The following is a 17,197-nucleotide window of genomic DNA, read 5'->3' on the forward strand; positions in this document are numbered from 1 at the left end:
AAAAAAAAAAAAAAAAAAAAAAAAAGGAAAATCCTTGAAGGAGGACAGAAGACAGTCACAAGACCACAAGGTATTTAACAGAGGTTAGTCAGCAGTATTCTGTCAGAGTTAAGATGTATAAGATTTGTAAACACTATGTGCAAAATAAGTTTAACAGAATGAAAAAATCAAAAAATAATAATAAAAACTGGGCTGGGGCTGTAGCTCAGTGGTAGAGTGCTTGCCTAGCATGTGCAAAGCCCCGGGTTCTATCCCCGACACCCCAACATGGGAAGGAGAAGAGTAGCTAATAGGTACAGAAAGGAAAGGATTTACATTTTCAATTTATCCTTTCAACAGGATTTTTCTCCTATTCTATTCTACTTAGAATATCCTGAATTGCCAACTTTAAAATACTGACAGGTATTCAGAGATTCAAATTTAAAAAGAGGGATTGTAAAAAGTGACATATATCCATTCACAAGTCATCAACAATAATTAACACTGGCACATAGCCTGGTAAAGAACCTATTCCTTACAGTAGATTAAAAGATTGACTTCTTTGGGGCACCAGAAGTAGACTTCACCTCTGCCTGTATACAGGTGGGTGTTTTATTGAGCCTGGGTATTTTAGCTTCATGTTGGCTTTCAGGAGGCAACCACCTTCAACTTAAATCAAAAATTAAAAAAATATATATCACCTTAACACTGCTTAGACACAATACACAGGCACACAAAATCAGGAGTGTCTTCATACAAAAAAAAAAAAAAATTCAAGTCAGCAATAAGTATTTCCGAAAGGTGACAAGTTCTTTAAATAAAAATCTTGTGAAAAATAAATTCAAAATATATGAAGCAAAAAACAGCAGAAGAAAATGAGATGCTGCTCTGGACAGGACCCTGGATAGGGACTTTCATTGCTGATGTGATGAGACAAATGGACTGTACAAGTCAGGGAGACGTTGGAACCGATGGTGGCTTCGTTTGTTCCTGTCAACCCACTGATTCAGACTGTATCTTTGCAGAGGTTTCTGTCGGAACCGGGCGTAATTTCTACCAAGAGAGAATAAAAACAGGAAGAATATTTTAGCTGAAATGGCTATAAAAAAAAGCCAGCACAACTATTTTAAGAATATTTTAACTTCATCAGAAATTAATTTTATATTTTGATTCTCATAATTTTAGAGATTTTATACTATTTTAATTATATAAAAGCCACAACATAAGTACTATTTCCTTCCAACTTTCAAAGCTACCTAATTCCCACATAGGTATTGTGGTGGGATGTGCCACATACATAATGTTCCAAGGAAAACTAATATATAATAGTGTTTAAAAAATTTACTTCCTCCAGAAGTATTTCATTGCTCGCATCAGACCTGTACCTCCAACAGGATCTCACTGTCACATAGCTCAAGGTTGCAAGGTTGCTCAGGACACAGCAGTTAAAATTAGAATAAAATTCCCAGAGAAGGTAAGTCATAATGTGAGTTTTACATCGCAAGTTTAGAGACTGAATAACTACAAGCACAGACTCAAAATTTCTTTCTTTCTTCTTCCAGTACTGGAGACTGAATCCAGTGGCATTTTACCATTTAGCCACATCCTCAGCCCTTTTAATTTTTATTTTGAGACAGGGACTTGTTAAATTGTTGAGGCTGGCCTCAAACTTGCAATCCTTTTGTCTCAGCCTCCAAAGGGAGATTGGAGCCACTACACCCAGTTCACAGTGAAGTTTTCTGAGAGTCTCCTTTAGTCATGTGCTGGGTGAGGATTCTAAGACTGGGATAATCTGACCCCAATCTCAACTCCAAAACTGTACTAATAACCACCTAGCAAATGATTTAAAAAGATGTAAATTCTTAATCCTTCTTTCCCCAACTTAATGACTTAGAATCCTTGGAGTCATGACCTAGACATCTGTACCTGATGTTTACCTGTCACTATATGCAAGTACTTGCTGAATTCTTTAAATACCTCATTTCACTGAATGCCTACTGAAATCCTCTGGGAAAGTATTCTCATTTAATTCCTGTACAAGTAAGGAAACTAAGCCTCATGTTAAGTTGTGCAAGGTCATATAGTACGGTAAAGAAAAGAGCTTGGATCTGAATTCACATCTGACTCCAAAATTTATTTAGTAACAAGTACACTGCATATATTTTTGGTGTTGTTGTTTTGCCCCAGCACATGCTAAGCAAGGCCCTGCACATGCTAAGCAAGCACTCTATCACTTGAGCTATACCTTGAGCCCAACACTGCCTTGATTTTTGAGAAAGGCTATGATTTTGACAACTATAGAGGAAACATGAGTATAAAGGCCCTGAAGGGAAAACATTTCTGACATTTAAAAACAAAAAAGGAAGCAGTGTAATCAGAACAGAGTGAGCAACAGCAAGAGTAGTAGGTGATGAGGTTGGAGAGCTTAGGCCAAAGCACACAGGCCTTTGGAGAGGACTGTGAGGATGGGAAGATAGAATATGAGAAGTTATCAAGCAAAGCAGAGAATTTTATTCATACTCTCTGGCTGTTGAGTTTGAGAACAGTAGACAGACAAGGGCAGAAGGGAAATTTTATTTTATCTTATTTGGGTACCAGGGACTGAACTCAGGGACCTCTGAGCCACATCCCTAGCTCTATTTTGTATTTTATTAGAGACAGGGTCTCGCTGAGTTTCTTACGCCTAAATTGCTGAGGCTGGCTTTGAACTCAATGATCCTCCTGCCTCAGCCTCTGAGCCACTGGGATTACAGATGTGTGCTACTGCGCCCGGGTAAAAAGGGAAATATTTAGGATTCTTGCAATAATCCAGGTGAAATGGTCAGATTTTCGATATGTACATAGAGCCAATAGGATTTGCTAATGGATTTAATATGGGAAGACAGGGTCTCACTGAGTTGCTTAGTGTCTCACAGTTCCTGAGGCTGCCTTTGAACTTGCAATCCTCCTGCCTCAGTCCCCCATGCCACTGGGATTACAGGCATAAGGCATCATGCCCAACACAAAAGAGGAGTCAAAGATGACTCTAAGGTTTGTGAGTGACTGAAATCAATTTGTAAAGCTGCACTGCATCAAGAATCCAGATTTTGGAACTAGAAAGATCTTTTGACATCAATTAGTCCAACATCTACTGATGACTAAAGAAGTGAAGTAACTTGTTCAAAATCATACAGCTAGTTAAATATTGCTAAGCTAGTATTAGAACCCAGGTTCCCTGAAATTCAGTATAGTTCTTATTTCATTCTACTGCAAGGTTTCATTTTCCACCTCTGAAATTACAGCCCCAACAATTACAACCCCAGCTCCCCACCACATTCCCCTTGCAGCCAAGTTTTACCCTTTTCTTCCCTCTAATTACCCACTCACCGCATGGTGAGATCCGAAGGATGCTGCCGATTCATCAAAGCATACAGCTCCCCCGAGGTACCTGTGATACAGAGGGATCATGGTTAGGAACTACTATGTCAGCCTAGGTCAAAGTAATTATTTTTAGGGAGAGAAAACAGGCACCGGTCCCAATAATATCTCCTTGTGATTATCACAAGCAGTTGGCACAAAAGCTACAAGCCAGAGTAGGGAGCTTGCTCTTAGATGATGATGGTGATGCAGCAATGGCAGCCACTATTCATTCATTCAATACTTATTACCTCCTGCAATACATAAGGAATTGGTCCATAGGAATATGGCATGAACAAGACACTGTACCTGCCTTCAGTGAAGTTTATACAGGAGACAGGTGATTCTAAAACAGTGTGATAAATAAAATGATAGAAGAAATATAGGCTGCTACTGAGACTGGGAAGTGGGGATAAGGGAAAGCCTATCCAAGGGAAGTAAACCGTAACAGGGATCTGAAGGATGTATAGAAATTAGTGAGGTAAAGAGCAGGAGGTTGGGTATCAAAAGAAAGAGCTAATACAAGGTCCAGAGACAAAAAGATAGCAAAAAACATTCAAGAAACAAGAGGAGTTTAGAACAAATGGAGGTGGGTGCTCCTTGCTAACAAGAAAAATTGCTAGAGACAATTTCTCAAATACCTGGGAGTCTGGCAATGTACTAGGCACATTTATAAACTTACTATATTAAAATTAAAAATGTAAAAAAAAATCTTACATAGAGATGTTATTAACATCATTTCAGAGATGGGAAGTTGTGGTTCAGGGAGATATATTGGCCATAAATGCTTACTCATTCGACTAGCTTCCGTGTGACATCGTGTTCTTGCCAATATGTGATAATGCTAGTTTTGCACTTAAGGGCTAAGACTTAGTATTTTATTTCTGCTTGTTGAGATTTTAACCTAATTTCTCTAGACCAATGACTCTCAAATTTTAATATGACTTATATCAAATTGGATGGATTTTAAGACAGATTGATGGTATATATCCATTTCTGATTATGAAGATCTGGGATGGGGCCTAAGGATACACATTCCTGAAATATTCTCAGAGTTGCAGATACTACTGGTCTGAGAACCCTACTCTGAAAACCACCATCCTAGACAATGAAGACCTTCTTTCAACTAGTTTACACATTTCTCATTATCTTTGCTATTACTCTTTCAGGCACCAAGAGCAATTTAGGCTACAGACTATCTTCTTAAATTCTAGTAAAGATAAAATTTAACTTTTAGGATCAGTATATTTGAAATCTCAAGCAAAGCTCTGTAGAAAAAATATATACTTTGAAATTAGGCAGACTTGAGTTAAAAAATTCTTTTTTTTTTTTTTAGTACAAGGGATTGAACTCAGGGGTACTTGACTTGACCACTGAGCCACATCATCCCCAGCCATATTTTGTATTTAGAGACAGGGTCTCACTGAGTTTCTTAGAACCTCACTTTCTGCTGAGGCTGGTTTTGAGCTATAGATCCTCCTGTCTCAGCCTCCAGAGCTACCGGGGATCACAGGTGTGCACCATCGCACCAGCTTGAGTTAAAATTCTAATCCAACCACTAACTAGCTTTGTGACCCTAAGCAAATCATTTTACTTCTTCTTTTTCTTTTATTTTTGGTGGTGCTAGGGATTGAACCAGGGCCTTGTGAATGCTAGGCAAGCACTCAATCAACAGAATTATACCCCAGCACCATTTTACTTCTTTGAGTCTCACTTTACTCATTTACCAAAAGCAGATAATAATACTATTTAGTTTGAAGTTGAGTACTGAGAATACTGTACATAAAAGACCTAGCACAGCTGGGGATGTAGCTTAGTGGTAAAGAACTTGACTGGCTTGCCAACTATTGTTATGGAGTTAGAACCTCAGGCTTATGTTAACTTGCAGAGACTCTGCAAACCCTTTGATAATCATCTTCTATTTATAAGGAAAAATGTTTATTAAATGGACCCATCTACATGTGAACTATATGACATGCTTTATAACACCAGAAATTTTTTCTAACCATATGAGATAGTATTTTTCAGAAAAAAATTTATAAACTTATTACATTAAAATTAAAAGTTTCTGGGTAGCAATGTAGTAAAACATTACATGGTACCTCACTAATATGTAAAATTGTATTTATTTATATGCAGTGCTAAGAATTGAACCCAGTGCCTCACACATGCTAGGCAAGTACGCCCGCACTGAGCTACAACCCCAGTCCTGTAATTTTTATGTATCAGGTGGGCCTGATGGCATACACCTGTAATCCTCATGACTGGGGAGGCTGAGGTAGGAGGATCTCAAGTTGGAGGCCAGCTTATGTAACTTAGTAAAACCCTCTCTCAAAAAAAAAAAAAATTTTTTTTTTTTTGGTGCTTGGGGATTTAAACCCAGGGCCTCAAGCATGCTAGGCAAGCACTTTACCCTGAGCCACATCCCCAGCCTCCTTCTCTCAAAATTAAAAAAAAGGAACTGGGGATGTAGCTCAGTGGTAGAGTGCTCCTGGTACAAGGAAAAAATAAATAAATAAAGTTTCTGTGGTGCTTAAAAAAAAAAAAAGCATAATCAATGGTGAAAGATAATTTGCAAAATGAAAAATATTGGGAAGAAAACATTTGGTTCAAGTTTAGTGTCCTTTCTATACAAAGATAAGTCTTCACTAAAAAAAGAGAGATTTAAGGGCTGGGGATATAGCTCAGTCAGTAGTTTGCCTTGCATGCACAAGGCCCCGAGTTCAATCCCCAGTACCACACACACACATACACACACACACACACACAAATTTAGGACATGAATAGACAATTCTCAAGTAATGCAAATAATCAATAAACACACTGACAAGACTATTTAACCTAAAAATGGAAAGAAAACATTACTCTTACTCCTTAAAGGAATATAAATCCAAAATGAGTTTTCCCTTTAAAAAGTGACAGATTAGGAAATGCCTTGCCAGAGCTCAGGGCAGTGGGGCATGCCTATAGTTTTACTAGGAAAGCCGAGACAAGATCACTTGAGCCTGGGATTCCAGGCCAGCTTTAACAAACAGCAAGACTCTTTTCAAAAATTTTTAAATTTCCTTGCCTGCTGGATTTGTTGAGCTAAAACCCAAAGTCTCAATTCAAATTGCCTTTCTTATACCTTACTCTCACATTGCTAGCACCCCACTCTAATCTTCCAAAAAGGACATTTCAGTGGGAATGGGAAAAAAAATCAGTTTTGTAAAAATTTCAAGTCATTTTTCCTGTCAAAGCACCACCCAATGAGGGCTGGCAACAGAAATTCTGTGTCCATCAAAATGAAAACACAGATTATTTGTAGACCATGTCCTTCAGCTCACTCATCTCTAACATCTGGATTCTACAAGACTGCCCAGGCAGTGGAGACAAGGTATACTATAAACTTGCTATAAAGAAACAAATTCATATTCAACAATGAAAAGACTAGCCCATTTGGCCACAGGAGTCTGCTATTTAAATATTCAACTGTTAGGAGTCAATGTCAAGCAATAGCAATTTATACCTATTTACCACATATCAGGCATTCACCTGTGTGCTTTACATATTTTTTTCATTAACTTTTTTTCCCCAACAATCTTGTTTCCCCATCTCACAGACCAAACTGTTAAAAATTATAAATAGAGGGCTTGGGCTGGGGCTCAGTGGTAGAGCACCCGCCTCACATGCGTGAGGCATTGGGTTCAATCCCCAGCACCACAAAAACAAACACACACACAAATAGACAATAGGCAGAGAAAAAGTTAAGCAATATTTTCTAGATCGAACAGCTAAAAGCAGAGCCAGAATTTCAATACTATATTAACATGGGGTTGAGTTTCCTTAAAATGTTTTCTGGGTCTAACGTTTCACAGTAAAGACTAGAAAGCAAGAATCATATTACAGAGCTGGGGTTGTGGCTCAGTGATAGAGAACTTGCCTGGCATGTGTGAAGCACTGGGTTTAAGTTTCAGCACCACATAAAAATAAATAAAGGTCCATTGACACCTTAAAAAAAATCATATTGCAATGTCTCTTGTACATCCCTTTGGTATCTAGCTCAGCACTGAGTAAATAGGGTTCAACAATTACATCCCAAGACATAATTAATTAACATAATGTTAATACAATAAGAAATGTTAGTTTTGCCAGGTGTGGTGGCACACACCTGTAAGCCCAGTGCCTAGGGAGGCTGACTCGAAGTTCAAAGCCAGCCTCAGCAATTTAACAAGGCCCTAAAAGCAACTTAACAAGACCTAGTCTCAAATTAAAAAGGATTGGATGTGGTTCTGTGGCTAAGCACCCCTGGTACCGAAGAAAGAAAAAGAAACTGGGGGTGTAATTCAGTGGTTAGTGAAGTACCCCTGGGTTCAATTCCCAATTTGAAACAAAACAAAACAAAAAAAGAAACGTTAGGTTTTTTTTCATTTGCACTAAGAGCTTACTGTTAAGACTATAGTAACCCTTATATTAATAAGACATAATGATCTAGAGATGATGGGCTAATATATTAAGTACTTCTTATATGTCAGGCTCTGCTAAATGCTTTACAGATATTCTATTACTGAATTCTAACAACCATAGTGTTTTTTTAAAAAATATTTTTTAGTTCTAGGTGGACACAATATCTTTATTTTGTTTTTATGTGGTGCTGAGAATCGAACCCACTACCACTTGAGCCACATCCCCCCATAGTGATTTTTAAAAATACAATTTTGTTGTTGTTGTTGTTTTAGTTGTAGTTGGACACAATACCTTTATTTTATTTATTTATTTTTATGTGGTGCTGAGGATCGAACCCATAGAGCAAGCACTCTACTGCTGGGGCACAACCCCACCCCCATCCATGGTGTTTTTTTTTTTTTTTTTAATTTTTTTCCTATTCATGAGTAAACCATAAAGTTTAGAAAACATACTCATCTATCACTAGGAAATGGTAAAGCCAGAATTCAAACCCAGGTAGGGGTGAAAATCCAAAAGCCTCATTTAAGCTCATAGCTTCAACCTCTTCTTCCTCCAAATTTAGAGATGCTAACAAGAATGGGAACATTTAAATTTTCTCTTCACAGTCTCTTAACAGATGGGCTTTCTTGGACCAACAATCAGTATCATGTGTTTATTTTAAGTTGCATCTAAAAGGTACTGAAAACTGTCCTTTGTTTTGTGCCTAAGAATAAAAATTAAGATGACTACCCCCAACATTTTAGGAATGAGATCAGTAATTCATACAAGTCTTAATCTATAATTATAAAGTTGACTGGTTTAAGGGAAAAGTCAATTTAATAATTGTTCTTAATAAATTAAAAAGTGAATTACTGTATCATAAGGAGAGGAGAATGGATAATCCTGAGTGTCTGCTATTACAAATGTGACAAGTTTTATAGGCTGGCATACTTTGTACCACGACTCCAGTCAGTGAAGTGTGGTACATGATCAAAGAACAGAGTATCTCTCAACTGCTAATGACTAGAAGGTGGCCTGGCACAACAGGTCATTAAATGAATCAGACACTCTCCTTTGGAATGTCAGCTTTAGTAAAGAGGATGAAAGAGCAGGAGAGAAAGAATAGCACCCAGGATTCTAGAAGAGGAATCCCTACAGATAGCTAATAGAGCAGCAGAGGCTCTGTCCATAGAGACAAATTAGGGAAAATATGAAGAGAAAAGAGTCACCCATTTCTGAGGGGACAAGGAGTTTGGCTCTATGGCTGATTACTTTCACTATGAGGCCTGTCTATGCTGTTGAGAGTCTTTTTTTTTTTTTTAATCTTTCAAACTCAGTAATTTAAAAGTAATCATAATAGTTCTACTTCATGTAATCTAAAATACCTAATACAGAAAAGGGAACAAAAGGGAATGAAGAAGGAAAGAGAAAAAAATTGATCCAGGGGCATAGACTACTGCTTTTATAAATAGAAAGCAAAATAGGAGGAATAAAAAGAAAAAAAATAGTAGAAAGCAGGAATGCAAACATGTCAACTCTACCTCAATAAAACTAATGATACAAATCTTGACTGGTTTTCTTTGCACACAAAGCAAAAAGTAAAAAAAAAACAACAACAAAAAACAAAAAACTATTATACAGCTCATTTCTGAAGTGCTATATTATAGAGGGGATACTGAACGATATACAATGTCCTCAGAAATCCTGGCAAATGCAGAATCAGAATTTATGTAACCACTGCTGCTTATGATCTTCAATAAAAATCAAAACAAGACTTCCACTTCTAGTCAAAATGAATGGGCGATTTAACCACCCACTGTAAGAAACTAGAAACTGGGCAAAATATTTAAAAAAATTTTTGTTAAATCTATTCAGAGCTGGATGTGGTGGCACACATCTATAATCCCTGCTTCTCAAGAGGCTGAGGAGAGGATCAAAAATTACAAGTTGGCCTGGGTAACTTAGCAAGACCCTTGTCTCATAATAAAATAAAAAGCACTGGGGGTGCATTTAGTGGTAGAGCACTTACTAGCATGAACAAGGCCCTGGGTTCAATCCCCAGTACCACAAAAAACAAACACAAAATAAGGCCCTGGGTTCAATCCCCAGTACCACAAAAAACAAACACAAAATAACAATAAAAAATCCTATTCAGAATGTGATTCCTGAGGGATCAATTGGGATGAGTGAAACTTTACAGTTTGTAAAATAAACACTTTTTTCCCCCCATGCTAGGGATCAAACCCAAGGTCTTCCACATTCTAGGCAAGCAGTCTTACCACTGAGCTACATCCCCCATCCTTTTTATTTTTTTGTACTGGGGACTGAACCCAGGGGCATTCTGTCACTGAGCTACATTCCAAGTCCTTTTTATTTGAGACAAGGTCTCACTAAATTGCTAATGCTGGCCTGGAATTGATAGTTGCTGGGATTACAGGCATGCACCACTGCCCCAGCAACACTTCTAAATACATGAAAGCAGAGACTATACCACCCATAGACCTGCACGAGCACGCGCGCGAACACACACACACACACACACACACAAATTAAAGGAACTCCACAGGCAAAAGGAATATAATACCAGAGGGAAATTAGAGTCTATAGAAAAGGGATCAAAAGCACTGGAAATGGTAAATATGTGAGCAAATACAGTGGACTATTCCCATTTTAAAGTTTTTAAAAGCCAGACAAGGTAACACACACCTGTAATCCTAGTGACTTGGAGACTGAGGCAGGAGGATTACAAGTTTGAGGCCATTCTCAGCAATTCAGCAAGGCCCTAAACAACTTACTGAGATCATATCTCAAAATAAAAATTAAAAAGTGCTGTGAATATAGCTCAGGGGTAAAGTACCCCTGGTTAAATCCATAGAATGTATGTGTGTATGTATGTATATATAAATAAATAAATAAAATAGTCTTTAAGCCAGGCGTGGTGATGTGTACCTGTATTCCAAGCTACTTAGGAGGCTGAGGCAAGGCAAGAGGATGGCTTGAGTACAGGAGTTTTGAGGCCCAATCTGGGTATCATAGAGAGATGTCATCTCAAAAAAACCCAAAAAGTCCTTAATGAATGCCACTATCATATATAGGTGTAATACAATAATAAAACATTAAAAGATAATTGATTATGGCAAAAAATATTGAAGAGCTGTATAATATATGTATAAAAAGTGTATAAAAACAATAGCACATACCCAAAAAAGTAAGCTTGGAAGTATCTTCTCAGGACCTTAAATTATATGTTAAGTAATGTTATTTAAAGAGAGACTATGATAAGTCAAAGACGCATACTGCAAACACAGAGCAACAGTCAAAGTGTGTCCAAATATCCCTGGGATCCCAAGACCCTTCTGAGGATTCAAAAGGTCAAAATTATTTTCATAACAAAACTAAGATGTTATTTGTCTTTTCCATTTGCATTATCTCACAAGTGTATGGTAGTATTTTCCAGAGGCTATATGATATGTTAAGGAATGCACAATCATATAGAAAAAATCTGCAGTCTCGTGAAGTCAGACATTAAAGATACTTGAAAATTTTCTTATGTAATCTCCCTAAATGGGCCGGCTTTGAACTTGCAATCCTCCTGCCCAACCTCCTAAGCCACCGGGATTACAGATGCGCCACCGCATGTAGCTAGGGAAAGTGTTGCTGTTGTTGCTGTTTTTTTTTTAATAATCCTAAATCTTTACTTAGTTACATTATATCCCATTGAGATCACAGTCATCTTAAAAACAAAAATTAATCTTTTGGTGTACAACCAGAGATGTGAAAAATTGTGCTCTATATGTTTAATATAAATTGTAATGCAAAAAAATTTAACAATTATTTAAAATATTTTCAAAAATTAAAAAAAAGGAAAACTTATTTATTTTGTTAAGAGAGAATTTTTTTTCTTTTTTTTTTTTTTGAGAGAGAGAGTATTTATTTAGTTAGTTTTCGGCGGACACAACATCTTTGTATGTGGTGCTGAGAATCGAACCCGGGCGCACACATGCCAGGCGAGCGTGCTACCACTTGAGCCACATCCCCAGCCTCCCAAAAAAAGGAAAATTTTTTTTAAAAAATTGATCTTTTGGGGCTGGGGTTGTGGCTCAGTGGTATAGCACTTGCCCCACCATGCGTGGGGTACTGTGTTCGATCCTCAGTACCACATAAATAGACAAAATAAAGATATTGTGTCCATGTACAACATTAAAAAAATAAAAAGGTTGGTACATTCTGTGTGTATTTTAAAAATGGATTTTTTGAACACAACTTTAAATGAGTTCAAGTCTAGCCTATTTTGGAGTCATTCTAACATGGAGGCAGAGCCTTATCTCAGGTAAGGTGAGGATCTTGACAAATAACACGACACAACATTACATCAATTGAACAAAGGCTAAGAAAGCTTTTTAGGGAGAGATTTTTTGGTTTTTGTTTTTTAAATAAAATCACATATATTAACATGCAGTGGGCCTATTGTTATTTTAAAATGCACTAATATTTTAATAATTTATTAATTCTAATTTTAATATGGTTATGTATAGATATAATCTACCTAAACCAAAATACTCTTGATATCCTCAATCCAAAAGCTTTTCTCTACTACCTAAGAACAACCACTACAATTACAACAAAGAGGTATAGGTAGTAAGGGAAATGTGGAGATAAAATGGAGTACTCAAAAATAAAAAGAGCTAGGAAATGATGAAATAAAATATAAAGAATACACAGAAAAAAAATGTAGCAAGATGGTAGTTTTAATACCAACCATATTAGATAACCACTAAATGTGGACAGACTAAAATTCCAGTTAAAAGACTGAGATTGTAATATTTTAAAAGATAACAGACCCAGCTATAAACTGTGTATAAGCTATGCTTAAAGGCACAGGGTAAAATGATGAAAACACATATCATGCAAATGTTAATCAAAAGAAAGCAGGAATGGCTATGTTAATTTCAATGTAGACTATCAAACAATGAATAAGACAGAGGTAAAAAGAAATAGTTCATCATAATAAAGGATCAATTTATCAAGACCATATAAGTGTTCTAAATGTATATGCATCCAATAGCAGAGTTTCAAATACATGAGGAGGAGCTGCAGGTGCAGCTCAGAGGCAGAATGCTTGCCTGGCATGTACAAGGCCCTGGGTTCCATCCCCAGCACTGGGGGTGGGGGTGGGGTAGGAGGGTTGGGACTGGCAGAACTAAAAGAAGATACAAAGCCACAATTAGTATCAAAGATATGAACACCCCTCTTTTATTACATACTATAGGGTTGGGTATAGTGGCACACACATGTAATGCCCAGCAGCTCTGGAGGCTGAGGTAGGAGGATCACAGGTTCAAAGCCAGTCTCAGCAACTTTGTGAAGACCTAAGCAACTTAGTGAGACCCTGTCTCTAAAGAAAAAATAAAAGGGCTAGGGATGTGGCTCAGTGATTAAAGTCCCTGGGTTTAATCCCTGGTACCAAAAAATAAAAAGCCAGAATTACCATAACACTTAAAGCAGACAAAAACATTACAAGAAAACTAAAGACCAATGCTCCTCAAAATCAATAACAAAACTCCTTTTATAAAAACTATTAGCAAGTCAGGCATGGTGGTACATGCCTGTAATCCCAGCTAACAGGAAGTTGAGGCAAGAGTATTGGAAGTTGAAGGTTAGCTTGAACAATTTAGCCAAATCCCCACATCTCAAAACAAAAAAATAAAAAGGATGGGGGATGTAGCTCAGTGGTAGAACATCCCTGAGTTTAATTCCTAGTACTGAAATTCCTAGTACTGAAATGTATGAATGAATGAATGAATTAACGAACAAACAAACAGAAAGTATTAGCAAAGTGAATTCAGGACAATTCATTAAAACCAAGTGAGTTCTGGGCACAGTAGTGCATGCCTGTAATCCCAGCGGCTCAGAAGGCTGAGGCAAGAGGATTGAGAGTTCAAAGCCAACTTCAGCAATGGTGAGATGCTAAGCAACTCAGTGAGACCCTGTCTTTAAATAAAATACAAAATAGGGCTGGGGATGTGGCTCAGTGGTCAAGTACCCCTAAATTAAATCCCCAGTACCCCCCCCCAAAAAACACTTGAGTTAATCCCACGAATGCAAGTTAGCCTAATAATTAAATTAAAAATAATTAAATTAAAAACTGTAAGGTACACAGAATAAAGGAAAAACACTATTATGACCTTCTAAATAAATGCAGAAAAACATGTACCTGACAAAATTAACCACTCATTCATGATAAAAAAATCACAAATAAAAATTCTACAAATAGGGCTGGAGTTGTTGGCTCAGTGGCAGAGCGCTTGCCTTGCACATGTGAAGCACTGGGTTTACTCCTCAACACCACATAAAAATAAACAAAGATGTATTAAAACAAACAAACAAACAAGCTCTACAAACAGAAGGGTAGAAAGAGGTTTCCTCAACCCAATAAAGGGCACTTATAATCAACTTATAGCTAATATCATGCTTAATGTACTAGAGATTCCAGCTAATATAATAAGAAAAAAGGCTTATAAACTAGAAAGAGAGAAACTACCTTTATTTACAGATAATATACCAATGTTATAGGTAACATACCAAATGCTGAAAAATCTCTTAAAAGTAGAAGGAAAATTTAGTATGGTTTGTATAATATAAAGTCAAAATACAAAAATCAGTTAAATTTCTGTATACTAGCAATAATCAACTGGAAATGGAAATTTTAAAAAATGTCATTTACAGGGGCTAGGGCTCAGTGGTAGGGCACTTGCCTAGCATGAGTGATGCACTGGGTTTCAGTGATTCTCAGCACCACATACAGAACAAATAATACTCATGAATAAATTTAGCAAGACGCATGTTAAGACCTGTTCAACACTGCTAAGAGAAATTAAGTGCAGCGGGGGAGGGGGCATGGGGGTAGGAAAGATGGTGGAATGGGAAGAACATCGTTACCCTAGGTACATGTATGATTGCACAAATGGTGTTGTACCCTACTTTGGGTAAAATCAGAGAAGTCAAAAATTGTGCTCCGTTTGTGTACAATGAACAGAAGATCATTCTGCTGTTATGTATGTAACTGATTAGATAAATAAAATTAAAAATTAAAAAATTAAATGCATGCATAAAATGGAGAAATATATCTTGTTCACAGTTCAATATTGTTATATCAGTTCTCCCAAAACTGATTTATAGATTCACCACAATAGCAATGAAATACCCAGTATTTCAAACAAAACGATGAACGGATTCTTAACAAGAATGGAAATCCAAAGGACTAAAACAATTTCAAGATTTACTATGAAGTTCTGGTAATCAAGAGTGTGATACTAGCAAAAGAACAGGCATATGTATCAATGGAAAAGAACAGATAATTCAGATATAAACCTATGGAAAGAATAGGTTTTTGTTTTTGTATCAGGGATTGAACTCAGGGACACTCAACCACTCAGTCTTTTTTTGTATTTATTTAGAGACAGGGTCTCACTGAGTTGTTTAGGGCCTTGCAAAGTTGCTGAGGCTGGCTTTAAACTTGAAATCCCCCTGCCTCAGCCTCCCCAAACACTTGGGATTACATACATGCACCACCACACCCAGTGTACCAGGCATTCAACCAAGAGGCACTTTACCAATGAGCTACATGCCCAGTCTTTTTTATTTTTTATCTTGAGACAGAGTCTTACTAAGTTGCTGAGGGCCTTGCTAATTTGCTGAGGCTGGCCTCAAATTTGTGATATTCCTGTCTCAGCCTCCCAAATCACTGGGATTACAGGCATTTGCTACTGTGCCCAGCTAAAAAAAGGATAATTTTTTTTTTTTTTTTTTTTTTTTTTTGTACCAGGTATTGAACTCAGGGGTGCTTAATCACTGAGCCAACCTTTGTTATTTATTTTATTTATTCCCCAACCCTTTTTATTTATTATTTTGAGACAGGGTCTCACTAAATTGCTTAGGGCCTCACTAAATTGCTGAGGCTGGCTTTGAACTTGCAATCTTCCTGCCTCAGCCTCTGGAGCCACTGATATTATAGGTCTGTGCCACAATGTCTTGAAGATTATTCTTTTAATAAATGGACTAGGACAACTGGATATCCATATGCCAAAAAAGAAAAGAAACAAAATATCCCTTAAGTCTTTACAAAAGTCACAAAAATTTGTATAAAAAAACTTTGAAAAAATTGTTTAGCAGTTCTTGTAAAATGAAACTATATATGAATTAGTAATTCTAATTATTTAACTTAAGAAATGAAAACACACGTAGACACGAAAACTCATGTAGGAATGTTCATAGATTCTTTATTAATAATAGCCAAACACAACTAACACAAATATTCATCAACATGTAACCAGATTAAACTGTGGCACGTTAAAACAAGAAAATAGAAAATTCAGCAGTAAAAGTAAAGAACCACTAGACTGGGGGTATAGTTCAGTGACAGAGGACTTGGTTTGCATGCTTGAGGCTCTAGGTTCCATCCCCAGCAATGGAAAAACAAACATGGATAAATCTCAAAAACATTGTCCCAAGTAAGATAAATCAGACACAAAAGAAAACTTACTATATGATCCCATTTATATAAAATTCTAGAAAAGACAAATCTAAACTATAGGGGAACAAAGGAAAAAAAAAAAAAAAATCAATGCTTTCCCAGTACTAGGGTGGAGACAGGGACCAGAGTGATAAACTTGGAGAATACAGGAAATTTCAGGGAGAATAAGGGAGGCAACATTCTACCAATCTTGATTATTGTGGTTAACTTCACAGGTACATACATGTGTCAAAACTTACCAAAATGTACACTTAAAATGGGTGCATTTATTTCATGTAAAGTATACCTTAATAAACTTGATTTTTTTAAAAAAAAGTCAAGGCAAACTTTCAGATACACAAAGCAGGTGGACTTTTTGATTTTAGTTCCTCTTGCTCCTAATATCCCTTACTAAATCAGAAGTCTCAAATCAATAACCTCAGCAACCATATAAAGAAATTAGAAAAAGAAGAGCAAATGAAACCCAAAGTAAGCAGAAGAAAGGAAATAATAAACATCAGAATAGTGGGCTGGGGTGCAGCATTTGCCCTGAATGCATGAGACCCTGGGTTCAAACCCCAGCACCACAAATAAAAAACAAAAATAAAATAAAAATCAGAATAGAAATCAAAGAAATAGAGCTGGCACAACACTGCAACACACCTGTAATCCCAGCTATTCAGGAAGCTGAAGCATGAGAATCACAAGTTTGAGAGCAGCTTGGGTACCTCAGCAAGACCCTGTGCCAAAATATACTTTTTTTTAAATACTTGAGACATAGCTGCGTGGTAGAGCACTTATCTAATATATACAAAAGTGCAAGGTCCTAGGTGGGACTCCCAGTACCACACACACACACACAAAAAAAAAAAAAAAAAAAAAAAG

At 36.8% G+C, this 17,197-nt stretch overlaps 1 protein-coding gene across 5 annotated transcripts in view; it reads right to left on the bottom strand.

The window, feature by feature from the left end:
• The window catches only part of LOC107141989 (S100P binding protein), a 49,761-nt gene that overhangs the window by 7,749 nt on the left and 24,815 nt on the right, over nucleotides 1-17,197 (bottom strand). For 3 of the 5 annotated variants that reach the window (XM_048815814.1, XM_048815816.1, XM_048815815.1), the window contains one exon: nucleotides 3,346-3,406. In XM_048815814.1, the coding sequence (XP_048671771.1) occupies nucleotides 3,346-3,406 (61 nt within the window). Of the gene's footprint in view, nucleotides 1-25; nucleotides 1,033-3,345; nucleotides 3,407-17,197 lie in introns of those variants that run through there. The other 2 variants (XM_015485312.2, XM_048815817.1) reach the window with 2 other exon arrangements.

The sequence above is a fragment of the Marmota marmota genome, unplaced genomic scaffold (assembly GCF_001458135.2).
Source record: "Marmota marmota marmota unplaced genomic scaffold, marMar, whole genome shotgun sequence".
NCBI classification, from domain to species: Eukaryota; Metazoa; Chordata; class Mammalia; order Rodentia; family Sciuridae; genus Marmota; species Marmota marmota.